This window comes from Gallinula chloropus, assembly GCF_964237585.1.
Source record: "Gallinula chloropus genome assembly, chromosome: 7".
NCBI classification, from domain to species: Eukaryota; Metazoa; Chordata; class Aves; order Gruiformes; family Rallidae; genus Gallinula; species Gallinula chloropus.
The window spans coordinates 18,497,794-18,525,531 of NC_140092.1; the positions used below are offsets into that span (position 1 = coordinate 18,497,794).

The following is a 27,738-nucleotide window of genomic DNA, read 5'->3' on the forward strand; positions in this document are numbered from 1 at the left end:
ATCTCACCCATGTTACCAATTTACATAAAGTTTTTGCATACCATACAAGCTAAAAAAAGGGTTACTGAAGACCTTAATTCAGACTGAAGGGATGCTAATTGGCTCTTTCCTGTTTTATAATTACATCTGATGCATAAAGCACTTGCTGTTGTGCAGCAAGCCTGAATACATATATGTGAAACTCCTCAGTGAAAGGAGGGTGCAGGAAATCATTTGAACTACGACATTTTTCTAATATTGAAACACATTTTCACCTAGTCTCTTTTCTTTGTGTCACTTCAGAAGGAGGCAAATTGTGTACTGTCTTTCTGTGCTTCCCTGTTGATAATTAAAACCAGCCACTGCTTTATAAATGCAAGCACAGAAACTGGTGGAGAAAGCTGCGGTGGAGGAATGACTCATGCTCAGCAGTGGAGATAAACAGCCCCTTTCTCTGCATTATCTCTTCTGCACCAAAGTGTGTTCGCTCATTGATGAAACCTCCTTAGTTTTTCCTAAACTGGGAAGACTGTGAAACGTTCTCTGTCTAGATAGACAGTAGAAGAGAATTTCCAGAAAATGAATGTTCATGGTTATTGTGTCATCCTTAAGAGTGGGTTATTTGGATCCCTTGTACATTAGAGGGGGCAATTTTGCTGGATGACTGTAACCACAACTACAGTGTTTTTTAAACAGCCTGTGAGAGCTGATGTAATGAACTGCCAAGGCAGGGAACACATGGAAACCAGTACCTGACAAGTGCTGCTAAGAAATTCTTTACTGGGGAGGTGACGTCGCTCAGCTCAGGGTGTTTTGCACTTGACCATTGAGTATTTTGGCCCTTTCCATGATGCTGGAACGACTGACCAGCTTGCATGATGTAGCATATGGAGCTGGTGTTCCAGCATGTTTGCTGCTTACGTACATACATTGTTTTGTGTGCGAGAAGAAGTTTTATACACTGAAGTGTACCGTAGGGATTTTCTAATTAAACCACCTTCCATTTTTATCTTGTGTAATTTTTCAAAACCGAGCCTGGAATTTGCAGAGCTTGGGCAGTTCCTCAGCGGGAACCCGTGTCCCTCTCACGGCTCTCCATGGACACTGGTGTGGCCCTGATTCCCCGTGCACCACCAACCACCCCGTCTCGGCACTTCACCCTTCCCGGGGGGTTTGGGGTGTGTATAGGGATCCCGGGGAGGCTGCTGCAACCTGCCTCCCAGCAACTCCTTGTTCCACAGGCGTTCCTGCTCCTCCTGGCTGGCTGTGTGCTTCCCGGGCAGCACAGCCCTAGCCCTGCCCCGGGGAGAGCACGGGCCGCACGACGCTGCTGCGGTCAGGCGCACCCAGCGCGCTGCTGCGCGCTTGCAGTGTCAGGCAGCTGGATGCGCCCGGGCTGTTTCCATGCGTTAGGTGCTTCGCCCTCTGAGGCAGCCGGGTCGCTTTCGGCCCTCGGCGCCCTTTCCCTGCCCCTAGGCAGCTCCGAACGGAGGAGGGATGCGCTTCGACTCGCCCGCCCCGCCAGGAACGCCGCGCGGCCGCCCTGCCCGTCCCCTCTCGACGGCGGAAATGGGAGAAGGGGTTAGAAACCTGCGCCTGGGGCTCATCCCGGGCGCCACGGAGCCGCCTCGGCCGCAGCGAGACTCCCAAGGCGCCGCGCCCCGGGTCCTCCGCCCGTTCCGGCGGAGCGGAGGGCGGGGCGTCCTCCGTCATCGGCGGTCGCAGCCAATCGGCGTGAGGTGCCCCCTCCCGCAGCCCGGGCCGGGCCGGGCCGTTGCAGGAAGCGGCTGGGGGACGGTTGCGGGGCCGCGCGGCTGAGGCGCCGCTGGCTGGGCGGTGACGCGGCGCCTTTAAGAGGGGCCTCGCCACGGCGGTCGGCCGCCATGGGCTTGCCGCCGTCCCCGCCGCTGCTCCCGCGGGCCGCCGTGCTGCTCTTGGCGGCGTCGCTGCTGCTGACGGTCCCGGTGGGGTTGCGAGCCGCTCCGGAGGAAGAGCCCGGCAGGAAGAAGGAGCCGCCGCCACCGCCGGCGGCGCAGGGAGCCGAGCCGCGGGCTGAGGTGAGGCGGGGCTGGGCCGCGCCGGTTGCCAGCCTCCTCCTCTCCCCCGCCTCAGCCGGGGGGCGGGAGCGGCCCAGTCACCCCCCCGTCGCCGCTCCCGGCCGTAGGGCCGGGCCTGCAGGGCTCCGCGCCGCTCGGAGGCCGTCGGACCCCTAATTTCTCCTCTCTAGCCAGGGCCGCGGGCCGGGCAGCTCAGCCCTATTCTACTGAAAGAGGAGGCTGAGGAGGAACAACGTGCTGATGCTTTTTCGCACCGGCTAACCGCGGTGTCCCGCATGCCGGGGGGCGAGCCGACCTTCCCCTGTGTCCCTCACAGAAGGAGAGGAAGGCAGGCTTTGTTGCGGCTCAGAACCTGCCGGATCCTCCTCAGTATTGAAGAATTTTTTTTGTTTGCTTGTTCTGTGTTAAAAGTTCTCAAATAGCTTCCTTGGTTAGGGGGCTTTAGTGCCGAGTGATGGCGCGCAGGGATGAAAAAAGTGCTGCCATATGGCTGGATGTAGCGTGCAGAGCGTGCCAGGTTTCAGGCATCCAGCTCCCAGAGCTTACAGCCCTGCTGAAGGTGAAGGAGCTCTGGGAAGTCACTGTGACATCGTATGGAGCGCGGAAACTTTTAAATTTCAAAGCCAAACTTTTAAACTTTTAAGCATCAAAGCCAAAAACTTACAGCGCTGCTGGAAGTGGAATGCTGGGAAGTGGCCGTGTTAAAACACGTTGCAGTCTGTCTCCGCTGGTAGATGTGCTGAAACAAGCTTGCTTAGCCCTCTCGGGTCAGCCATGTGAACGTCGACTTCCTTGGTTTGGGTCTGGCTTCTGACCGCAGATATCTTAAATCTCAGTCAGAGGCTTGGTGAGTGAGACCTGGAGCATGCTGGTTCAGTTTGACTGCTAGAAAGTCTCAAAGCTAGTTTTCAACAGGCACGTACTGATGGAAACTCGTGCAGAATGGTGATGTGTCTGAGATGTGAAGATTCTGCAAGGGAAGAAAGTTATTCTGACTGTTTCAGAAAGGACTTTGTATTTCTCCTAAGCTGCCCTGGTTGCCCCATTTTAGTTTGTAGAGTGTAATTCCTAATATTAGCGTCAGAAAATTGCTTGTTTGGTCAAGGTCATAAAGTAAATAGCCAGGAATTGTAAAGGCAGCAATATTAGAAATGAGATAAAGCAGCTTTCCCTGTGATATGTTGCACTCGTGTTCTCATGTTCTGGTAACAGCATGCACTGTGAAGTACAGCTTTAATAATCTGTGCATGATCTCAGCTTCTTGCTAAGTGCCTAAGTAGTAATTTGAGGTAGGTGGCAGGCAGTAACTGGTTAATGATCGTTAATGCTGTGTGAGAGGTGTATACTTAAAATGTTGCACTGTGCTGTATGATGTGGCAGGAGAAATGGAAGGCTCAGTACTTCTCTGAGCTAACTATTCAGACCTAATTAACTGGTGTATTTCTTAATTGTTTTTTTTTTCTCCTCCCCTTACAGAAGGGGTCCTCACAGGTTGCTCCAGTTCACATTGTCAACGATGAATCAGCTGACAAGACTAACTTGGGCTTTATTCATGCGTTTGTGGCCGCTATATCGGTTATCATCGTATCGGAACTGGGGGATAAGACCTTCTTCATTGCAGCCATCATGGCAATGCGGTACAACCGTCTGACTGTACTGGCTGGTGCTATGCTTGCCTTGGGACTGATGACGTGTTTATCAGGTTAGCACTCCTTTCTTTTTGTTTTGCCTTTTAAAATGTGCTGGGTATGTATTTATCAATAAATCTTAATTGAAATTAAAGTGAAGGTAGTAGGTATATGCACTTTTTAGTTTTGAGGAGAACATGAAGATTTTCCTGGGGACCTTGGCTTTCACTGAATATTTGGGCTCTTACCTGTAATGAGGTGTTTGGGTTCCCTAGATCTCAGTATGGATTTAAGGAAGAATGGGATTGGGAGCCGAAGTGCTGCCTCTGACTCTTGAGCCACTACTTGTCTTTTTATTTTTAGCTCCTGCTAAATTACTGTGCCTGAAGGGAATGTGGGAATGAGTTCTCCTTTTTCCTCCTAAGGCAAAAGATTCTTAGGATGATGATAAATGGGCCTCACCTGACTCGTGTCCCTGTACACGTAGCTGTTTGGATTTGTGCTGGGAGCTTTGTAAGTGGAAGAGGGTGCCCTGCTGTAATCCCTTGGGATGGGTGGTGCTGAGAGAGCCAAGAGCTGGCAAGGGGAAGTGATGTGTCAAGTGGCACTTGAGGAACCTGTAGTTATGTGTGCTTACTGAAAAATGGAGCAGCCTTCAGGTATACCAGATGCAGCATAAATTTTCTTGTATGGGTGCTCATTTCTAACCGTGTCCACTTCAGAAGTAATTGGAATGGTGTTCATTGGTTGATATGCACTGGAGGCAGCTGATAACTGGCTTCAGGCTTCTCAGCAAGTGTTCCTGTGAAGGGTTTTTGAATGTGTAACTATTGCTACGTGTATTGCTGCAATTATCTCTGTTTTGAAGCAGTTTCCATTTGCACTGTGTGTAACGATAGCATTGTATGAGTCTTTTCTATTACTCACTTAATGTAACCATCTTTGATGCTTCTTCCACTTGTGAGCTTCTTGCTTCATTTAGTGTTAGTTAGTACCACAGGTGATGTGCTATTCTGTAAGTCTGTCTCGTTTCTCCTGGCTGTTATGGCTCCACACTTTCTGTACTAACTCTTTCCTCAAATCTTGATGCTGTTTCATAAAAGCTTTCTTTTTCTGCTTTATCCCCTAGTTTAGAGATTCCCAACTATTTCTACCTTTTCAGAAAAACACCTTTTTTTTTTTTTTCTCTTTTCTTTATTTATTTCCCCCCCTTTCTCCACTGCCCTTGATTTACACAGCCTGTGTCTGGAAATTCCTGGGGGTTTTGCTCACCTTAATTTCATGAAAATGGTCTCATCTAACCTCACTGGCTCCAAGTAATCACTGCCTGGGGTGGGTTTTTTCAAGCTGTGCTAGGAGAGATGGGTCTACCCTTATGACAAAATAAGCTGCCTTACTCTGAATATTTCAATGCTTGCATAAGCAAGTAATGCTGAAGAAAAATCTTTTTGTAGCTTCTTGCATTGCTTCAGTATTTTCAGACTTTTAAAGTTTGTTTTAACTCATCTTCTTATTCAGCTGTGCAGCTAATATTGCTACTCATGTATGTATGTGCCCTGTTTTCTAATAGTACAGTATGATTAATTTTGGTCTCATAGTCTTTCTTTTGGTAGTGGCAGTGTGGATTAATTTCTGGGTTAAGTAGTAACTTCTGAGTGCATTTTTCAACTAAGAAAATGTGCTCAAGAAAACACAGAGTAATAAGCTTCCTTTTAGCTACTTGCACATGCAATAAAACAGACACAGTTGTGAATGCATGGTCCAAGCAGCCTTGAATATTTGGTGTGGAGTTCTCATTACCTCTTATTTACACAGGGATTTTTTGGTCCAAAAAAAAAAAGCTAACTAGTCTACCTTCATGAAGAAACAAGTACTTTGTCCTGGACACATACTTCTTTGAGAACTAGTTTTGGCTTAGTTTGATCGCCTTCAATACCCATGAAAACTAATGCACTGTGGAGGTAACTTTTTTGTCCTTGAGTGGGATCAGTGCTTTTAAATTAAAGGAAGATCAAAGTTGGTCATGTTGTGAGTTTGTGGGGAGTGTGGGAGAGAAGGGAATAGGGATATACAGGTAAAAGATTTCTTGGCAAAAGAAGACAGGCATGGGTTCCCAAAGCTAGATGAGTTGTGGGTACATCTAGTAGATTTAACTTGCAGAAAATCTTAATTCTGACTTTGATAAATGATTGGAAAGAGATGCTATCCAACATGTAGTCATATATGAAACTGGAATTAACTGGTATACACTGTGACTAATCTAACATGATTACAGGGCATGCTTGGAGAAAGGCAGGACTTGCATAGTCCTTGATGGGAAAAGATAATGTTGCTTGGACTGGCCCCTGGGAATAGCAGCACATCAGCTTTGCCTGGTGCGCCTTGTCTGTGTGTTAATGGACCGCAGTCTCTGGTACGACTGGTAGTGGTTGGAGTTTCTAGAGTGTTGGGTAAAACAACATAGCAAAATGAACAAAAGATGCAGTATTTATTTACTTATTGGTGGCTGTTTGAATTGCAGACTTTCTTAAATATGGGAAAACCAACTATGATCCCCAGGCTTGTTTTGTTCTAAATGCTGTGCTTTTGTTTTCAGTTCTGTTTGGCTACGCCACCACAGTTATTCCTCGCGTGTACACGTACTATGTGTCAACGGCTCTCTTCGCAATCTTTGGCGTCCGGATGCTTCGGGAAGGCTTGAAAATGAGTCCAGATGAGGGTCAAGAAGAGCTGGAGGAAGTTCAAGCAGAAATTAAAAAAAAGGACGAGGAAGTAAGTCGTAAGCTTTCTGCTAAAATAGTTAGAGCCACGAGGCTGCAGAACGGCACTGTCATGCTTGAGGTGTTTGGCTGTGTCTGTGAGTGGTAGTTTGGCACAGAGAATGTGTGGTAAGTGGAAGTGGCCCCTGGAGGCTGTTTCAACAGGTGATTCCAGTTCTGTGGCAAGCCTGGCTTCTCTGGGGAAAACGAACTTTCTCTGTGGAGTTCCTTTTTTTTAAATGCATTACTAGCAGAGAGGACCTCAATGGTTTACTCTTGCCTGTACTTTTTTTTTATGGCCAGGCAAAATAATTTTGAGGTTTGTAGTGTTGAAATAAAGGTGTCTCATAATAATTTCCAAAATATACTGGTCTACATATTAGTACCCCACATAATTCCTTATTTCTTTTAAGAATTTTTTAAAATTAATCTTATCAAAACCTAATTTGAGAGCCACTGCCTTGGAAGAGGGGGATCCCTGCTTTAAAAAGAGGAGCAGATCTGTGTTTACAAACCACAGGTGTCATTTCTGCTGACACTGCTGCATCAGAGCAAGCATGGGCATCAGCTGGAAGTGAGGTGTGATCACCAGTATACTGGTGGGTGTAGCCAGTCTTCTAAAATGGTGTCTAATATAGTTATACACTGAAAATGCGGTAGTGGGTGGCCAGTAACATTCCAGACATTAAATGGCTAGCTTTACTGTTTAAGTGTTTAATTGGGGTTGTTTAGATGATATCTCTAATCTTACGGTTTTGTTGTGTTTGGCTTTTTCTTCCCCCCACCCCTTGTCCTCCACAGCTTCAGAGAACTAAACTGTTAAATGGGCCAGGAGATGTGGAATCAGGGCCAGGCACCACCATACCTCAGAAGAAGTGGCTACACTTTATTTCTCCAATCTTTGTTCAAGCTTTTACTTTAACCTTTCTAGCAGAATGGGGTGATCGTTCCCAATTAACAACCATAGTCCTGGCTGCCAGAGAGGTGAGTGCTGCATGATGTCTGCTGTTCTGCCCTCTCAGGGCTGCCTGCAGAGAAGTGGAAGGGACAAAATATTCTTGCAGGAGGTGCTGGGATCATGCTGCTACTTTGGTGTGCCTTACTTGGTGTTACAGCTATGCTGAAACCTGAAAACTGAAGCTCTGTGTGGTATTAAAGCTATAGAACTGGGACTGCCTGGGCATTTCTGGAGACAGTTTAAATCATCCAGCAGAAGACAATTGTGTTTTGTTACAGTGTTGAGAGGTCAACAGAACAGGTGTGTCTGATCTCTGTGGTCATACAGCTTTAACACAGTAACTTTAAAAGAAGAGAACTTCATCCTAGCAAACTTAAAGCTGTTAGGGACCTCTCTTTAAAAATCTTAAGTGAACAGGCTACAGTGTATAGAAATAAACTCTAAACTGCTGTGCAGTAATACTGGAAAGGAAGCTATATTCAGCATCATGATTGAAATGTACATAACTATTTAAAAGAAAATTAAACATTACAATCATCCTCTTAATAAGCATAAGTAGCTTGCCTGTGCTCTTTCATACACTGAGTTAATTTACATTTTTTCCCTAGGACTCGTGCTTCTTCCAGTGCACTTCCAGACCTTCCCTAGGAATAAACTGGGGCTGTATAATGAGGGAGGCTATAAACTGTAGGAACCTATTGTCTCTCTCTCAGTGTAGAGAAGGTGTTTAGAGCTGACAGGGAAAGGCAGAGTGAGAGGGTGATCTCATTGTTCAGGCACTTACACGCTGTCTTGGAAAACAAGGAATTGTCACTGCCTCTGCCCAAGTTTTTATGTGGTGGCAGGCAAGTTGCTTAAGCTCATCTTTTCCCAGGTGGTTGTTTACTTCTGGTTTGCACTTTGAGTGTCCTGTTGGGAAGTGTCTGTGAGACGCTGTAGTCTGGTTTGTGAAGTGCTGAGCACAGCAACTAGAGGCTGCGGGATGTTGTGCCTTCAGCATGAGGAGTGTTTGTATAGGTGCTACTAAAACAAACACTACAAACAGTGAATTGAGGGTATCTTGATTGTGGTTTTCAAAAATCAGTGCATGGTTATCATCTGGACTTCTAAAAATTTTAACCATGGGATTGTTTTATACCCCTTTGCTTCATAATATATTTGGAAAATTCTGGTCTGTGAAGTACTATGACACATAGCAGGAGCATTACAGAAATGTTTATGAAGAATTATCTTTATATGGAGGTTTGAACAGTATGGCAAGTCAGCTGTGACCATATATTCCTTGGTGAAAACACAAAATACTGCAAGGCTGTTAATTGAGCCAGTAGTGTCTGTCCTGCTGTAACAAACAGGACTCCTTTGGGGGCATAGAGGGGTAAGGGTAATAATTTGGCTGCCTCAGTGCATTTACTGAGGGAATGAGTTAAGCCTGTCTTCAAGGCTGTTGTCAGAACCAGGTTCCTGAAGAGCTTGATTTTTAGACCCTAGTAGTTCAACGTGTGTAAGGATTGTTTGTGTGTTTAAGGAATCAGAAAAGGAAACTCCCTGGTGTCCTACTAGACTGGCTTTGCCTCAGCTGCTGTGTTTGAGTGCTTCTGCAGACGTTATGCTGAGGGAAGCAGCTGTACTTTGTTACCTTCCAGGGACGGCTCTAGGGAATGGGGTGGGGGTGGGATCCACCCTCTGCCTGGGGGGAGGCTGTACATGAAACCCCTGACTGCATGGAAACAGGGATTTTCAGGAACTCTAGGTCCTCATCCTGGAGGCAAGTGTGTCCTGCCCTGCTTCTGACCTGTGCTTCTGGGTGGCTTCTTGCCACCTTTTCTTACTGGCTTGTGGCTTTGGCTTTTTTAGCCAGTGCTACCTCTTCTTCATACTGTCTTTTTTTTTTTTTTGGTAGTTTTGCTGTTTGCCTGTTAAAGCTTTCATGTGTTCCTCGTGGGACAGCAGCACCTTTTCTCTGGGAGCTAGAAGTTTTACCTAGAGATGTGCAGGGGGCTCAGCTCTGCCTTCCCTCATTCATCTTTGTACAGGAGAAAGTCATGTTTCTACCTTGCCTTCGTTACTGGTCACTGTAAGGTTTTCTGTTCCTAGTGCTGCAGTCTTCACTTTCACAAGGTGCTTGATACCTGTGCTGCCCTTAACTGTGTAACTTAAAAGATCTGAGAAACCTCTTTGCACAGTAGAGTCACTCATATCGAGTAGCTGCTTGTTTTGCAGTGATGTGAAAGCTGTAACTGACAGTAAACTTTGAAAGAATTTCAGTCCCAAGGGTAATAAAGTATTTTCATAGCTCCCTCATTGGATGGCTGTGGGGGCAGAGCGTAGAGCACAAGCTTGTGAGGCTGGACAGAGGAGTCAGAATGTTTTAGCTGCTGAAAAATTTTCATTTGTGGCTCATGGGTTTATTTTTCTTTATAATGAGGTTGGTGTTCTTCTAGCTGGTGCATATTATGTTTCTCAACAGCTGCCACCTTGCCTCCAGAGGTTGCTTAGTTAAGTATGGCAGAACAATTTGTGGATCTGTGTCTAACGATTTGAAGAAGAAACATGCAATATGACTGATGCTGTATTAGTCAGGTTCAGATTTAAAGCCTGTCTGCTGATGTGTGCTGTTCCTGTCCTTTAAGGCAGCAGAGGTTAGAAGGGCAGAGCAAACACCAAAGTATCCTCCACACTTCAGTGTGCAACCAGGGGATCGAGGCATTGCTCCTTCATGGCAGAAAGCTGTTACAGGACTAGTGGGTTTTTAACTGTGCTGACATTTCTCTTGTGTGTTTTCCCCTCAGGATCCCTACGGTGTGGCAGTAGGAGGCACGGTGGGACACTGCCTCTGCACTGGTTTAGCAGTTATTGGAGGGAGAATGATAGCACAAAAAATCTCTGTTAGGACTGGTAAGTGAAAACCCCCTCCAACCAAAAAATGGTGTGTGGTGTAAATGACTGCATGCTTGGGAACAGAGCAGCTCTGGGCTTTGAAAAACATGTGATAGTTTGTTTTCTGGTTCTGTTACTTTTGTGTGGTTTTAATCTCTTCTATCCTACCCCCAGCCTGGCCCTGTAGTTGTCCCCTCTTGTGGGGGGTGACTCTGCTGTTCTGGGGCTGCGTATCCCTCCTGCCTGGCAGGGTGTGAGTGCCTGCCACCACCCTGGGCAGGGTCATCTCAGGGGGCTGGCTTGACTTGAACTTACAGGTGTACTGACCCTGCAAGGAATCAAAATGGGTGTTGTAGCTTCAGGTGTGAAGCTGGAGCTTTGTCTCCTGCAAAGCTAGCTTGTGGGAGACCGGAGGAAGGAAATGCTGGATCTTCAATGAGTGGTCTTTACTGTTTGACAGTAGGTAATAGAAAATCTGCAATTCTGCCTGCAGACCTTCAAGTGAGCAAGAGAACTGCATACTCACAAGTTACACTAGCCATTTAAAGGCTTTAATAGCTACTCTGAGTGTGGCATTGGGGTTTGTTAATCACACCTCTCTCTGTGAGAGGAAGGGCCAGTAACATTACATTGAGTTACTTGGTTCTCCTTACATTAGGTTGCATCTTGCTTCATCTGTCAGCCCTGTGGTGTAGCGAGACTTCTTGTTCCCAGGAAGGATTCAGTGAAGCTGCTTCCTATAAATGTTCATTTGGAATATTCTGTAGTTGCAGAGGTCATAAAAAAACAACTTCACTGTGAAAAATGAAATGCATGGTCATGTTTGTTTGCCAAGGAAATCGGTGATGAAATGCTAGTGTAACAATGATTTAGTGTGCAGCTAATAAGCCAACTGTGGATTTTCAGCACAGGAACAGCCTTACTAGGTTAAGATCTATCTAGCCTGTCAGTTTGTTTAGAGAGGAGCAGGGGAACATGTACAGGGTTGCTGTCCTACAGTACTGCCCCAGTCTCTAGCAGGTGGCAGCTATTGCAAGCAGTTAGGGTTTGGATTCTCTCTTGGTATAGTTACCTAAACTGTGCCAAAAAGTACCTTGCTCTTAACTGATGGCTTGCTTCAGCAAGGAAATAGTGTATCTTATTTCCCCCACACAACCAAATACTCAACAGCAAGTGTCAATCTCAGTTTTGTACTAGCTGAAGTAATAAAGCTTCTTTCTAAGGACCAGAATATAGTCTTGTAGGTGCATTTAGACCATGGGATGTCACATGGGCATCCCAACACAGAGCTAGAAACACCCACTGTTGGCAGCATAAACTTTAAAGTCAGGTTATTTGGGAATTGGACATGTTCATGACAACGTTACAAATATTTTTTGAAGATATTTAACCTTCAGTTTCTAATTTTGGCTTGTGTGTTCTTTCCAGTGACAATTATAGGAGGCATTGTCTTCTTGGCGTTTGCGTTTTCTGCACTATTTATAAGTCCAGACTCTGGTTTTTAAAGTTTTTCATCACTGCAAAAGAGCAAGGATTGGAAGCATGGAGCGGCTGTCCTTGTGTGTTTTTGTATATAATGTACAGAATTGCAGCTAAAGAAGCACTGAGGATGAGACACTGAACTTTTTATAGCAAATGATTCATGGGACTGACACATTTATGGACTGCTTCTGCAGTGGAGATCTGCTTATCGTCTGGTTTGTTTATTCTGTGGTGCCTGCTCTCCTGGTGGGATTTGCGTGGTTTGCTTGCTTGCTGGACTTGGCTCAGCTGAGTTTTGAGGATCTACTCCCCATAAGTATTGAGGCTTCCTCTTCTCTTCTTCCTCTGTTACACATGGCCACCTTTCCCATTTCTCCAAGAGCCGATGTGTAAGGCTTCTCAAGAGCAGACCACGTCTAGTTCCGTGCTGCTCCACAGATGGTGTAAGACTGCTGGCTCCCAACACCAAGGACTTCGTTTCCAGGGTGCCCCTGAGGCTGGATAATCTGAGCCCTGAGAAGCCTGGGAGCAGTACCTGTACCATTCAGTGGCTGAGCCACCGACAGAGAATTTTATACACTTTATTTAGAAGGAAAACTTCTTAATCAGGGATTTTTATCAGGAAGTTGATGCCTGGTGATTAACAACCTACTATATTCAATATGCAATCTGTCTGAAGCTGGCATTTGATTTTTTTTTTTAAATTTTGAAATATTAAAATATATGGAAAGTGATAAAATGGTCCAACTTAACAGCGTTCTATTCCCAGGGTTGAACAGTAATGGAATTCTTAGATTTAGATGTGTTCCTCTTCTATCTTTTTAGGAATAGAAATGTAATCTGGAAGAGTATTAATAAAACCTGGTGTCTCCATTTGAGTTATTTTCAGTATTGTCTCTGATGGTTCCCCTAATTCTTGCCACAACCTAGGGGCTGTGTACTCTGTGAGGGCAGTTTTTACTAAATTTATTTTGAATACCAATGAATGTCAGTGTTAGACTTGGAAAGCATGGAGCACTGCTGAATGCATGCTTTGCTGTGCTCTTCAGGGCCGGTCTGAAGTTGGAGCTAATGGCTTACTCAAGTCTTGTGAAGTAGAAGTTACAGTTTCTAATATGAGGAATCTCCCTGTTGTTGAAGCTGAAGTGTAGTACAGAGCATTACAGATTTGACCCCCCTTCTTGTAGCTCAAAACCAGAGCAGTTGCTGATCCTTCTCAGAGCTCTCAGGTAAGGCAGCCCCTAATGGCCCCATCTCTGAGACCAGGAGAGGCAGCAGCACTGTCAATGCCAGTCACGTGGTGGTATGAAAACCACCTGCAAACGCTTCAGGCTCAGAGTCTAAATGTGTGTGTCAGGGTCTGGCACTGCCATCACCTCACCTAAGGCCCTGTCTTGACTTGATATTGGCTTGGGAGTTTTGGGTTGGTTTGTTGATTGGGTGTTTTGGTGGGGTTTTTTTATATATAAACCAAAAATCAAAGCCAAAACCTGCAGCCTGGACCCACATCTCTGCCTGTGGTGTGTGTCAGCTCGGCTGGGGAGTTGGAGCAAAGTCATGTTAAAGCAGGGCAGGGACAGGGAACCCAAAATAGGGAAGAGCTTGAATTTACAACTCTCTACTGGACAGCTGCTTGTGCTGTGAATCAGAAGTGGTGCAGTGGAGTCCAGCTGTGTCCTGGCTAAAGTAACTGTGTGGCCATGCTTCATCCTGCTGGAAATTCCTGCTCAAAAGCCAGAAAGCTCAACCCAGCCAGCCCTACTCTTAATGTAGGAGCCTTCCAAGGTTCAGCTGTGCTGCTCAAAAGTGGAACCATGAGGATCAACAGAAAAATGAAGGTGTTAGTAGAGGCTGGGATGAAGCTGCAGAACAAATGTCTGCAACTTCCATGTACCTGTTGTTACAAATTCACACATGTTGCTTTTGAGCAGTTGCAGCAAGGTGTTTGGCTACCCTCTGATGCTGCTTAGACAGGTAGGAGCTAGTTTGAAACGTCTTACTTTGGGGTTTGTGTGGGGATTTTGTTTGGCTCTTTTGTTTAAAGCACAAACACTGACCTATCCTTGGGAATAACATTAGATAGCTTGTGAAATTTTAGTGAGAGCTTTAAAGGTGCGTTAGTAATTGCTACTGGTTACAGCCAGCATTGTCAACTGCCTGTTGGAGTTTTTTTTCAACTGAAAGTACCTGTTTGGGATGTAACCAAAACCTCTGGAGGGTGGTGGATGACTCCACTGCTTTGTTTTTGCTGCACTGCCTGCAGCACAAATGGTGTCCCTCTGCTGTGGCTCAGAGCACCTGCACCTGGCTGTTGGTCTTGCTTGGCAGTGGGTGCAGGTGTTGGGGCTTCGGCAGCTGTCATGGGTACTGCTTCCTTGTATTGTCTTGCTAAGTGTGTTGACATTGGAAGTTTTTGATATAAACTTCCGACTTGGTTGAAACTTCTTTGTCCATGCTTTCCTTAAAGTAGTGGGTCATGGTTGCAGAGGCAGGTGAGCTGAGGCCATTGTGGTGGAAGGGGTGAGCTGGGTTGCTGCTGTCCCTGGGCTAAGCAACCTTGTGCAGGAGATGTTGAGGGCAGCCTGTGAGAAGATCTGGACCAACTGAAGAAAGGACAAAGGGGAGCAGCCTTAAACTGAAGGAAGGTAGGTTTAGGTTAGTCATTGGCAAAGAATTCTTCTATATGAGGGTGGTAAGGCCCTGGCACAGGGTGCCCAGAGAAGCTGTGGCTGCCCCTTCCCTGGCAGTGTTCAATTCCAGGTTGGATGGGGCTTTGGGCAGCCTGGGGATAGTGGAGGGTGTCCCTGCCCATGGCAGGGGGTTGGAGCTAGATGTGCTTTGAGGTGCCTTCCAACCCAAAAGCTGTCTGTGATTCCATGGTGCTTGTGGTGACTGTGATGCCCTCTGAATTCAGAGATTGTTGTGGGGAAAGAGCTTGTTGGTGTGTTAGTAGAGTCTGGCTTTGTAGGGGTGTAGAAGCAGTTTAAATACAAGTGCTCTTTCACTGTTTGGTAGAGGTAGGCTGGGGGCTGCCTTGCACTTCAGAATAGGAAAGAAACCCTGAAGGTATCTAGCTGGGGTTGTGCCAGAGTCCTGTGCCCTTTCTCATTCTCTTGGAGCTGGAGGAAGGGAGTGTTCACGTGTGGCAGGGAGGGCTCTGCAAGCGGCTGCCCCTGCAATGTGGGAAACAGGCACCACCTGCCACACACTTCCTGCCTGTCCTGCAGCTCTCCCTGCTGGGGTGAGGTGTGGCCAATTTTGATTGCTGCCAGGGGAACCCCCAAAGCCACGTTTAAAGCAGGACTCTGCATCTCTGCATGCACACACAGCTGAGGTTTAAAAGTGCTACCAACTGCCAGGCACCAGACCCAAATGGATGTCAGTTCTACTGCCATGGAAACCACCTCCCACCGCCCCCACCCCATGTTTAGAGTGGGAGAGCCTGCTAGTTCTGTTTGATGGTGCCTGTTCCCAATCCTGGGGTCAAGCCTGCACCTTACACCCAGGGTAGCAAAGTGCAACAAGCAAAGATTAAGGTAAACTTGTAATCTTGATCCTGCCTGGACAAAGTTTTCAAAGGAAACTGACGGAGCTGACGTATGGTCCTGCTTCACAAGTGGCTGCTGGAGACGAGTTGGTGTGGGGCTGCTGAGACATGTGGGTCAGACAGTGAGGCTGGCAGCAGGGAGGTGAAGGAGAGGAGCTCTAAGCACTGAGTGCTGTAAGAGGCAGCACCTCCTGCTCTGGGCAGCAGCTGGATCCCCACTCACATGAGTGGCTCGTGAGTGGCTCTACAGTGCTTTCTGGAAAGGGCGTGGTGGCTGAGTCTTGCTGTGTGCTAGTTCCGGATACTAGGTGCTGAAAAAAGCCTCCTATCTGTGGCTTTCAATTAAGAGGATATGAGAGAGCATTCCACTTTTTATATAACCAAAGAGACCCTTAATTTCCAGAGGAGTAACGATGCAATGGCACTTGCCATAATGACAGAGCATGTTTCTGTAGGTGACCTCATATGGCTCCTGGTCAGTACCCTTGGTGAGTTACAGATCCAGCTGCCTGCTAATGGCAACCCAGGTTACACTTAACCTGTCCCAGTCCCATCTATATGTGGGCATATACTACAGGTGTGTGTGTTTCCTCTGGATTATGTGTAGCTTCTGAGTGAAAATGCAGTTGCTGAAGAGGCTAAGAGTGACAGCAACCATGCGCATGGTGCAGAGTAATACAAAGACTGTGGAAACTTCAGTTCTGCTCCGCTGCTGCCCTCAAACAGCTGAAACCTTCTGGAATCTCTGTCACCATTGCCTGAGCCTCTGAAGTGCAGCTAACCTTTGGCTCGCTAATCTTTATGAGTACTTAACAGTTCTGTTCTCCCACAGGCGCGACTTTTGTCTCCCAGCTTGCACAAGAGCAAAATGCCCTGGAACAGCTTTGCTTCAGGTGTGGCAGCAGTTGCAATTACAGCTCTTCTTCTCGATAAGCTTATGGGAAAATACATCAATCTTGCCAAAGTTCAGCTTTAAGAAAGCTGATAGCATGCAGCCAGCGTGATTATCAGCCTTATCGCTGGTGGGGGTTGACAGGCTCTGACTAGAAGCGTTGCACTTCTACAGGCAGTTTTACCAGGACACCTGGGGCACGGGGGGCTTATGGCACCTGGAGGGAGCATACAGCTCGCAGAGTATTATGTCATTCCCTAAGGCAAAAGCTCAGTACCTTCGTGTGGGCATGGCGTGACGATGTGGAGGGAAAGCCAAGTGTGGCCTGCAGAAAGGGAGAAGCATATTTATCATTTTCCTCCAGGCACCTGGCTCTGACTGCTGGCCTGCTCTCCCTCCCCGCCTCCCTCCCTCCCCCTCTGCCCCCAACGTTTAATTAATTTCAAATTGCTAGATCCTTGTTATTGACCTTGGCACTCTGATGGGGGCAAAAGGCTCATCCCACCCTGGCAGGGTGCATGTTACGGCAAGTCCTGCTCCTGGCTAACGCTGGTCGCCTTCCGTTTTCATCGTCGCAGCCGACACTTTGGATTGTCACTAACCCTTCTCAAGGACTATTCTCTGGCAGTTCCCAGCGGCAGAAACACCCTGGGAGTGGAGCAGGCACTGAAGAATGGTGTTTTGCCAGTGGCAGAAAGTGAGGGAAGGGCCACACTCCTCTGTAGGCCGCACAGCACTGCTCCCTCCTTCAGGAAGACCATGCTGGATGTGCATGGGTACAGAAGAAGTTTGAAGTTGGGCCCAGGGGACTGAGCACTGCCCGGGTCAGGGTGGAGGCAGTAATGTAAATACACAAATCAAAGGGCTCTAGGCTGTAGCGTGGGGCATCAATTTATAAAGAGATACAGAGAGAAGACAAGGAAAAAAAATACAGTATGTGTTTTTACTGAGATCTCACAAGTCATTCATCTGGGGAGAGGAGGTGAAATCCACATCCAGCAACTTCTCACAAGCCGGCTCTGTGGGGGGGGTGAGGAGGGCAGAGTGCCTTTGTTACAGCTGTGGGGAGGGCAGGAGCGTGCTTTGCGCCGGCACGGGGGTAAAAATGACATCAAGCAACTCAGGAGAAAAAAAAACAACTTCTGGAACCTTAGAAGCTACAAAAAGCAAAATTTTAAATGGGTTACATTTATTCAGTTAAAAAATTGACAGTTAGTAATGGTCACATGAACACCAGGGAACTGTATCTACATTTCCTGACGTCAATATGAGCGGCACTAGGGTTTTTCTGGTTTTCTTTCACGTATACAAATCTAATGCCAGTTAAAAAAATACAAAACAAAACCAAAACCCAAGACACTGTGAAATAAACACTGCTTAAAAACTCAAAATTCGATCTTGGTATATTTGAAAATAAATAATTTTTAACCTTTCTTTTTTTTTTAAAAAAAAAGAGAGAGACAACCTGCCAACTGCTTTCAAAGCAGTAACATCTGAAAGACCCTTCCCAGAAGCGTTTCTTAGGTAACTACCCCTTGATTGTCTGTTGATGCAGCATCTCTCAGTCTTAGCTGGGCTCTCTGTATTAGGCCATACAGCATTTTGTTCAGACACAGTGTTTTGTTTTGTGTTTTGTTTTTCTTTTGTTTTCCTTCTCCCCCCTCCCTCCCCTCCCCCCTTTAGGTACAATTTCTTTGAATATAGCGTATCATGCTGGCAAAACTCATGCAGATGACATAGCATGAAGCATAGCAGAGCTTAAAATCACCTGTTAACAAAAAAAAAAAAAGAGACAAGGAATGTAGTGTTAAAAAATCATGATAGTGAAAAAGCAACTATCCAGTCTCATGGACAACCAAGACAATTTCAAACGTTCTCCCACAGTTGTCTTATCTACTATGATTCGTTTAAACACGCCTTTTTTTAAAATCCAAATTCTCTTAATTCTCTTTAACATTTTTCCACTAGGGATAAGTAAAAAAATAAAAGGTTAATTATTAAAACTAGTCTCTTTTCCCTTTTAATCAAAATAACCGGCCCCTCTGACTCTACATCTAACTTTAACAGTGATTTCAAATAGAGAAACTTATGAATCTGTTCGACATCTCCTGATGCCACGACATTTAAAACACTCATAATAACAACAATACCCGGGTTAAACCTCTGAAAATATAAACGGTTCTTGAATCAACTTCAACATTTGAAAAAGGCCACATCTTTACACCTCCAGCACGCTTTCACACAGAGTATAATCCTGAGGGACACTCCCCAGTTACCGAGCAGGCAAACGAGCTTCCAAGATGATTCTCTCTCATTGGCAACTGTGCAACTTTAAAAAGTCTCCTTCCAAGGAAGCTAAGCCAGCATCACCCGTCTCTTGCCCTGGCCATACAAAACACAAAGCCAACTGGTTTGAGAAGCCTTTTTAATCTTGCACTTTGAGCCTCAAAGGATCACCACAGTAAAGAAACATTTTCCAGAAATGCCTCTCTCGACAGTCTTAGGCATGTTATTCCTCGATGCCCCCCCCCCATTTTTTTAACAGTTTCACTGACTAAAGAAATAAACTGCCTTTCAAATAGTCTTTTCAGTAAAGTGCTTGTTATTACTCAAAAAAAAGAAAAAAAAAAGAGAAAGTGCTATCCAAGTCCTTAGAGATTTTTTTTTCCTGGGAAAAACTGCCTGATATATAGCTTTATTTTCTTCACTTTCACATAAAGCTGAAATGAAACCTATCTCTCGTAAGGATACTGGGTTACTAATTTTGGTGTTTGGCAGCAGGCGAGATGCCCACAGAAGGTGGTGACACACTAGAACCGTAGTGCAGAAGGTAAACCTTCTAGGTGAAATGGAAGGCATATGGAGAGCTCCTACTAGAATCCTTTCGTATTTATATACAAATATAATATATATTAAATACAATATAAAAATAGCTATATTCTTTTTCTCTGAAGTTATCCTAGAAGCTTTTCTTCAAATCCTCACCCATGGCAGGCAGACAATGCCCGTCACCTAAACTCCACGCAACTGCGCCATCTCTATCACTCTGTGATATATCGCCGGCCCCTTTCTTCCTAACTGCAACCCTCTCCTGAACAGACAGACCCCTTCCCTTCTGTCAGAGTCACTCTGCTCATGTTTTACGCTCCAGAACCTGCAGCATCACAGCAGCCGTTACCCTACTATTTATTAGGATGTTGCAAATAAGTCTACGACTGTAGGAAACGAGCCGGGCAGAAGCAAAAGGCTGGTTAAGAAAGAGGCGATAGAGCCTGGTCCTCTTCCTGCTGAAGATGAAGGCCAATTCAGCAACTGACTGAGCAACTGGGGAAGCTGTGGCCCCTTGAAGTACAGGCTTTTTAGTCGCTAGCTGAGACACAAAGCATCTGCACAGAGCCTGGACCGAGTTCTACATACTTGCTTTTGTGAAAAGTTTGCCTGATTTGCAGCAGGAATTTTTCAAACATGTGCTGTGTTTTTCCAGTTTCTTTGAATTTCCCCATCTTCTACACTGTCTCTACCAGCTGGTAGTTCTGTAATTGAATGACCTCTCTCCGAGGTTACAACAAGCTTCTCGATCAAAGCGTACAGTTCTACAGTTCTCTTCCAGCAGCCACGCTATTGCCATCATCTAATTTCTCTCTCACCCAGCTCAGCCTTTTTACTGACAGACCTATAGCAGCACACCGGAGGGTCTGGGAAGGGGGAAACGGGAAGAGAAGTTTAAATGAAGCTTTATATAAAAAGCTGCATCATTAACTGTCTGGCTGGTTTCTCTACGTTCTGTAATTCTCAGTATAACAGCTTAATGAACCTATTTTACCACTATTCAAGAGTTCTAAGAGCACTATTAAAGCTCTCCCAGTTTTCTTTTTTTAAGTGCTAAATTACTATTGTAATTGGTTAAAGAAATTTTTTATCTAACCTATTTTCCATGAAGCAAAAAGTACTGATAGCACAGACCTCAGCGCAGCTTAATTTAGAAACAGGTGGAATGGCGTGGTGGGGGTAGGAGAGCAAGGTGGGATTTCTTTACAGAGAACTTTACAGAAACAGGTTTCTGACAATTACTCCAGCGCAGGGACTGCCAGAAATCCCTTTACAGAAGGGGAAGTGCTCCTCACTATTTTGGTATTGGCATCCGTTCCTTGCTCCAGGGTGCAAGAGCCTCCTTGGAGCAGAAAGCGATCCGTTTCTCTTTGGTACTGTGTTTCTCACACTCTCCTTCCTTGTTCACTACTGTGCTTTTTGGTGCCAAACTCCTGCTTGCTAAGTGGGGGGTGACGCCGGTCAAGCGGCAGGACGCGCGCGGAGGCGGCGGCGCGCCCCAGGACGCGGCCAAGGGTCTCTCGGCTACACTGCTGTTACCTTCCCGTGGGTTTGGTTCATCCAGAAATACAATCAAACTGCTTCATAGTACAAAATAGTCCATCGCCATTTGGTTACATTCATTCCACTCCTCCTCAGTGTTCAAGATTAATCCAGCTTTCTCTCCCTAGCACTAAGCTTAACTCCTTTACTGGTTTTGTTTTGGATGAGCAGATCTATCAGCGTTAATCCATTTTCCTCTGAAGTTCTGGTTTCCACAATCTAGTACCATAAAAACGTGCTGAACTGTTACTTGAAATAGCACATCCTGTCTGTTGGAACTTTTTATTTTCTTTATAAAGTGAAGTTGCCTTCTGAAGTCTTAGTTCAGTGATATCTCTTAAAATCAATAGCCTGGTAGTGTTCAATGCAATCATGATCTCCCCCCAACACGCACTTTAAAAGCCATGAAAATGATTGAAAAAAAACAAACAAACAAAAAAACCCACCAAAGAAACAAACAAAAAAATAATCAGCTTACTCTTCCTCCTCCAGCAAAAGAAGTTCTGTACTTTTAGATTTTTTTGATCTTTTAAGAGCATTAACTTGGAGGTCTGAGATTTCAGAGAGTCCTCTGTTTCTGGCTAGTGTTTGAGGGGAAGTACCACTCAAAAATGCTCACGTTCTCACCTCAGACCCTTATTAAAATCAACACAATATAGAAGGATCTATGAAGCAGATACACAAGCTCGGCTGACAATGTACTAAGACTTCAAAATTGAAAATGGTTACAGATTCAAGACATTGTAATTCAAGATGTTCGACATTATCACCTGAATTAAAATCAAGGCACTATGGGTTTTGCTGTTGTTGTTAAAATGACCCTGAATTAGTTCTGACTAATTTTTGAAGGAGAATAAAAAGATTCCAACATATTTTAACAAGTTACAATTCTCACCACAAAGTGGTTAAAAAGTGCCCAAAAGGTTATTAAATGTAAATATATTTTTTTTTGTGCAAATTACTCCTATAACTGAAACATTCTTGAAAATTACTGTCTTTTTTTTTTTTAAACCTTTTACATAAATATTTCCAACTATGAACTATATCAAAAGATAGCTTTGGGGAATAAAATTCCAAACCATCCGCAAGAAAGCAGTGCAAATTCCTATTTTTTTTGAAATAAAACAATGAATTAAGTATGAAATGATGGATGATATCCATGAATCTGAATGTCCTGAACCCTGATGCATGATCACCAGTTCAAACAGCTTCATCAATAATTTAACCTCGAGAAGTCAACTAACCAACACACTATACCTCACCGAACAAACCCTGACATCACAGACAAAGCACAAACAAGAGACTTGTGCCCACATTAAGGGTGAAAATAATGATGCATCATGTTGTAAACAAAAGGGTAGAACAGAGGAAAACATTAGTCTGAGTATGGCGTGAGAATTTAGGGAAACATATTCAAACCTACAAATAACAGATTACATTTTCATGCATCATATAAAATATTTTGCTCTTTCTCTTTTATGCAGACATATACACAATATTTTACAGCATCTGTACAACAGAGAACTGGATTTCACACAACATTTTCAAAATATTTACTGTCCCATAATCATCTGAAAAAAATTAGATGGTTTTTGGACTATATTCCTGGCATATTTTTTTCCTGCTAATTCAAACAATTGCTCCGTGTCCATTTTAATACTTTAAAAATGTACAGGATTGATAAAAATACCAATATTTTCAGCATCCCTCTCATTTCAGTCACATTTTGAGATTTCACCTGGACAAATTAACACATGGCAGCAAATCCTTTAGAACACAGAAACCGGGGCAACTATCAAAGTTGGCCATGTCCCCATCATCACCTCGTGGCTTTTCTTAACAGATTCCAGAAGTTAGAAGTAGATCTCAACGCTGTGGTGTTAAAAAGCCTTCGTACTGCTACCTCTGTAGCCTCAGTGCAACTGTTTGTGGAGCAGCTCCCTTCCTGGTAGTTTGCTTCCAAGAGAGGCAGAGCCCCATGCTATTGTGGCTGAACTTTGGAAGGATCGGTCATCTTGTCAGTTCTGTGTCGTGAAAGTTGCTGCTGCTGCTGCTGCTGCTGAGACTGATGCTGCTGGTGGTGGGACTGAGTAAAAGTGCTTTGTTGTAGTGGGAAAGCAGCAGAGAGGATAAGCTGAGCTGACTGATTTCCATGAAGTAACCTGGATGTCTAAAACAGGCAAACAGGGAAAGATTGGTTTTCCTGCTGCACTGAGAAAGCGGGGCGAGATGCTTTTTAACTCCTTGCAAGGATTCATTCAATCCAAAGAAACTTGGATTGGGTCACTGAGGCCAAGCAAACAATGCAAAGATTAGTTCATGCTAATAAAGTTAATTAAAGCATCTGACCAAACAATAAAGCAGCTGTAACTGGTCTCTGTGATTTCCTGTGACAGCGGGTAGGAACCCACGGCCACTTGTCTCCATTTCCCCCCGCAGGAGCAGACCAGGGCTGGGGGACTAACCTGTGCACTGCAGTCGAAAGGAAAAGCAGTGCCTGACTCGCCACAGACCCTGTGTGTGCCCCCAGCCAAAAGGAGCAGTCAAAGAAACCACTGCCTATGCAGACCCGAACCTCCCCTCTGAAGGGGGCTGATGTCTCTCAGAAATAGCACTTAGTTGTAATACTCATTTTCACAGAACCAAGAGAGAAGAAAAGCAATGATACGGGGACAAAGACACTTGGATGTCTCAATCCAGAAACATGTTCTGCAGCAGGAAGTGAACCTCATAGCCTGCTGCACCCACAGAATCAGTCTGTAAGAAGCCCTGGAGAGCAGAGGCAGGAAAAGCACTGTTCCTTTTCTCAATTTTTAAAAAGCATTTGCTTCACTTCAAATCATAACAGTTTAATAGTTTGTATTAAAAATATTACACTCTTGCTTGGAAACGAATTCCAGGACAGGAACTGACCTTTGGAGATCTTAATCTTTCACAAACCTTCTGTTTTTCACCAGAATTAGGTTAAAATTGTACAAACCATTTGACTTAGAAACAGAGCTATAGACGCTACCAACCTGCTGAACGGCTGCTTTGTTACAGCATTAATCCGAGCTGAGAGAGAACACGTTCAAATCTGCACTCTGGTTTGCTTCAATTCCAGTTTCCTGCTACGTAAAGAGTGCTGAAATTCAAATTGTTAGGTCTCTCTCTTGGAGAGTCAGCTTGCAGCTGGAAAGCCTCTGCATGACTGAAACTGGTCTGCTCCATGAAAGAGTTTTTGTCAGCTAGTCAACATGTTCTGTCCCTGAGCCAGTGAAAGGCAATTTTACACAGCCCTGAACAGAACTTTCAGCATCCCTTGAGCAGATAAATGTAGGTTAAGCTTCCAATTATTTACTGGGTTTGTGTATATTCCACCTATGCACAGGATCCCTCATGTAGTGCAAATGGGAGACCACACATAGTAAGGAAGAAGAAGTACTTGCAAAGTAAGGATTTTAAACTATGTGTCCTCTCAAAAAGTAAAAAAAACCCAACACAACATTCCCAGACTAAAGCATGTTACCAATGTGCAAAAACTACACTGTGATGGTTACCCATGAGTTTACCTTTCCTTGGAGAAGACAGTATCAGAGGCCAAATTCAGGTATTTTTTACCTTCTGGAAGCATTCCTCTCTAGTGTTTTCACTACCACTACCTCTCCCTCACCAACATCACCTGCTGGGTGAGCTATGTGCCATGAAGTGATTGGAACCACCAGGTCCCATTCAAGTCTTTCTACCTTCTGGTTATTTTCCTTTTTATTTCGGGATTTCCTCTCTCTCTAAACTCCTTGGGTTTTGCCTTCTCTTTTGATCAAATCTCTCTTCTTTGTCTACTAAAACAAGGTTGTTCTCTACTCTCTGCTTACAAGGTTACTTGCTGCTCAGCCTTCCCTGTGACCCAGACACGTGTCACGCCTCATGTTACGTGGACATGTCCTGCTGTGGGCTGCATGCTGCTTCCCAAGCAGGTCTCTTCAAGATCATCTCTCATACCTTCTTGCATAATGTATGAATGCAAAGGAAATGCAAGCTGTTTTAAAGGGAAACAACTGTCGCTTTATCCCATGCTCAATCTAGAGTAGCAAATCAAAGAGAAAATGACATGCAACAGGACAAAGCATAGAGTGAAACTGCAGGAGAGCCCACCTCTCCTCATGCATCAAAACAGTAACCTATGGGTCTCCCTAAGTGCTCTGTTTTCAGGTGAAGCACCCCTAGGATAATCTAGCAACACTAAAAGTGTCAGGACTTCAAAGAATTCTTAGGGAATGCTGCATTACCTGTAGGAACTGTTGGGGGTGCTGGGTCAGCTGTGGCTGCGCTGGTTGCTGGACCGTGGTGAGCTGCTGCTGATGGTCTTGCTGACTTTGTTGCTGCTGCTGCTGCTGCTGTTGCTGCTGTGTTACTGACAAAGTCTGTGGCTGCTGCTGTTGGGCAGCAAAAGTGGGGTACGCTGTCACCACCTGTCCCATAAACATAGTGCTTGGTACCATCACTGCTCCACACGCCACTGGGGCTGTCACAAGTTTTGTTACAAGTTGCTGACCTTGAGAAAATCTGTTAATAGAAAAAGGCATTTAGAGTCATTTTAGTTAAAAGCAAACAAAACCTGCCTCACACGCACATCAGGCTTTCTTTGCCATCACAACATGGGTTTTGCTAAGCCTGAAGACATGTTCTTCTGAGCAAAGTTTAGTTTAGCAGCTGTATCCATATGTAGTTAAGATAATAAACCAAGTGACTTTTTTTAATGCTACCTGAGTTCCTTTCACATATGACACAGCTATGTAAGCGTATCCTTGCAGCAAGTCGTCAGAATACTAGTCTGTAATATTTACCTGATTTGTCTATCCTGTGTAAAAGCAGTTACTGCAGCAGCATTCTGGTTATTGTTCTGTGGTAAGCTAGAAGGAACCTGGACCACGTTTCCTGTTGTTGGCTGAGAGATCACCATAGTGTTATACAAAGGTGCCGAGACTGTGTTCTGTGACTGACTGGCAAGAGAAGCCTGTTGATTGTGTCCACTAAGTACATTTTGTTGATTATGCTGGAAAGAAAAAATATTTTGAGATAGTAATTTGAAAATAGACAGGTACTAGAGCTGTCCTCCTCACTGTCATTGCTTCACAATTGCCACTGTTCTTCCACTACAAATGAATTAATTTAAAGCACACCTGTATTTCTACTAACTGAGAAGTTGGAGATAGGACTGGCCCTCAGATATCTGAAAACCTCTTAGATTAACCTCTTCTCCTGCTCAGGTTATTTTTTCAGTGACTTATATGCTGTTTGTTGAAGATCCTATTTTCCACTCCTTTAAGCATCTCTGTGCCAGCCTTAGACTAATCTGTGAACATCACATCCACTGATTTCTTACTTCAAAATCTGGATTAGTTTACTGCTGTGCACCTCTGCACAGATCTCAAAAAGAAAGCTCGGAATGTGCACAAAGGTACCGAGGACGGTGACCAGAGACTGGAGGTGTAAAGAGTCTCCATACACAAAATGGTCAAACCTAACAGAAGTGTTCAGCTTGAAGAACAGGCAGGGTGGCAGGTTTAAAAACACCCCCCCCCCCCCCAAACATAATCACCTTTCACAGCAAGTAAAGCTGTAGGATTCTGAGAGGTACTGCAGGTTTCAAACGTTTACATGGAATCGTGAGAAACAGAATAAGCTCATGGAGGAAAAAGGCTGTTACACTGCAGGTGTCATACACCTGTGGCATCTGGCTGAAACTGCTGAAGAGTAGAAAAGCCAACTGCAGAAGCTTTTCCAGCTCCTATACTTTTCTAGTTATTTGCTGTCTGGACACCGGGTTTCAGACTCACATGGTACAAATCTCATATTACATGTTCTGTCAAGAGCAAATTCACAGACATTTAAAAAAAAAGGCAAGCTGAGAGTTTTTTCAATACTTTTCTTTCCAAACAGCTACTTGTTACTATTTACATGGCAAATCTCAAAATAAAGCAAGATCTGCAATGGCACTATCAAGAACATAAATGCATTTCAACTGTAAAACATGGATCATAAGTTAATGCAGCTCAAAGGACACTGTTAAGAAGTAATTTGGGAGGGGGGGTATCAGGGAAGCTACTGTTGTGTTCCAGCTATGGTTCTGAATATATATTCTGCCTAGCAAAATCAATAATGAGAATCTCACCTGTGTTGCAGTACTCTGCAAAGGCTGTTGCTGTATCATGTGTGGAGTACTTATATGTCCTGTGTTCATCCCACTTTGAGTCTGGTTACTCTGAACAACTTGACCTTGCATGCTTATTGGCGTAAGCTGCTGAACATTCGAAGAATTTCCAGAAGCAAGCTGCACAGAACCAAAGTTGAGCCCAGGAGTTGACTGCTGCAAAAACATCTTAAAAAAAAATAATCCTCAAGTTAGCTTTTAAGAAAGATCTGTTAATTGTTCAAGATGTCTTAGAGAAACTAAACTTATGTATTTTAAGTCAATTAAAATTTGATCTTAGTTATTAGAAGTGTTAAAACAGTATTGAACCTCTAAGAGCAAAAGGCCCAAGTCCCATGTAGGGTCAGTATTGAGAGGCCCTACTGTAACTGGTAAGAATCAGAATCCTGATTTCTAGAGCTCTAAATACTACGTTTTAATATTAATTCTTAAAGAAGCAGTAGTATTTAGAGACTAACTTGTAATGTAGTCTACAACTGTCTAAAGACAACACGTATTTGAAATCACATTTCTATTTGTAGGATCTCCAGCACTGAAACTAACTATAATTAAGAAAATCTCAGAATCAACCAGGCATAGCACCAGGAATAGATTCTTCCTTGGCAGTCAAGAAATCATTATTGTAACACTCCAAAATCACTTTAATAAACGGAATTCAGCACAACAATAATTTGAGTCATTACAAAGAGTCAAGCCCAAGCCTACCTAATACAGGGTAATAAGGTAGACTGCAGCAATACATCTATTTTCCCTCGTTTTCACAGGCCTGAACAAGGTCCCTCCACAGTGCATGGGAAGTGAGCTGTCAATCTCTCATTCTGAGGCATCTATAAGGCAGTCTACTGCTGACACTAGGCATGATAAAACACTGAAATGGCACATGCCAGAAACGCCTACTGTTCACAGAATTTAGGCAACATACTTAATACTTCCAGGAAGTATTTTTTTTAATACTCTTTTTTCACAATCCACACTGAAAATATTTATATTATTTC

General features: G+C 44.5%; 2 protein-coding genes across 2 annotated transcripts in view; one reads left to right on the forward strand and one right to left on the reverse strand.

Annotated features, from left to right (window-relative positions):
- Positions 1-1,862: 1,862 nt before the first annotated feature.
- On the forward strand, positions 1,863-12,613 carry TMEM165 (transmembrane protein 165; the record flags this gene model as incomplete). The annotated part of the gene is made up of 6 exons (XM_084266946.1): positions 1,863-2,036; positions 3,513-3,738; positions 6,261-6,436; positions 7,225-7,407; positions 10,171-10,276; positions 11,687-12,613. The coding sequence occupies 6 exons, from the start codon at positions 1,863-1,865 to the stop codon at positions 11,761-11,763; spliced, it is 942 nt and encodes a 313-aa protein (XP_084123072.1). The 3' UTR covers positions 11,764-12,613.
- A 9,813-nt stretch (positions 12,614-22,426) lies between these two features.
- Positions 22,427-27,738, reverse strand: part of CLOCK (clock circadian regulator) — a 48,837-nt gene continuing 43,525 nt past the window's right edge. The window contains exons 19-22 of the mRNA XM_084266656.1: positions 26,705-26,911; positions 25,377-25,585; positions 24,819-25,095; positions 22,427-22,720 (exon numbers count right to left, since the gene is read on the reverse strand). Of these exons, the coding sequence (XP_084122782.1) occupies positions 22,532-22,720; positions 24,819-25,095; positions 25,377-25,585; positions 26,705-26,911 (882 nt within the window). The 3' untranslated portion in view covers positions 22,427-22,531. The remainder of the gene's footprint in view (positions 22,721-24,818; positions 25,096-25,376; positions 25,586-26,704; positions 26,912-27,738) is intronic.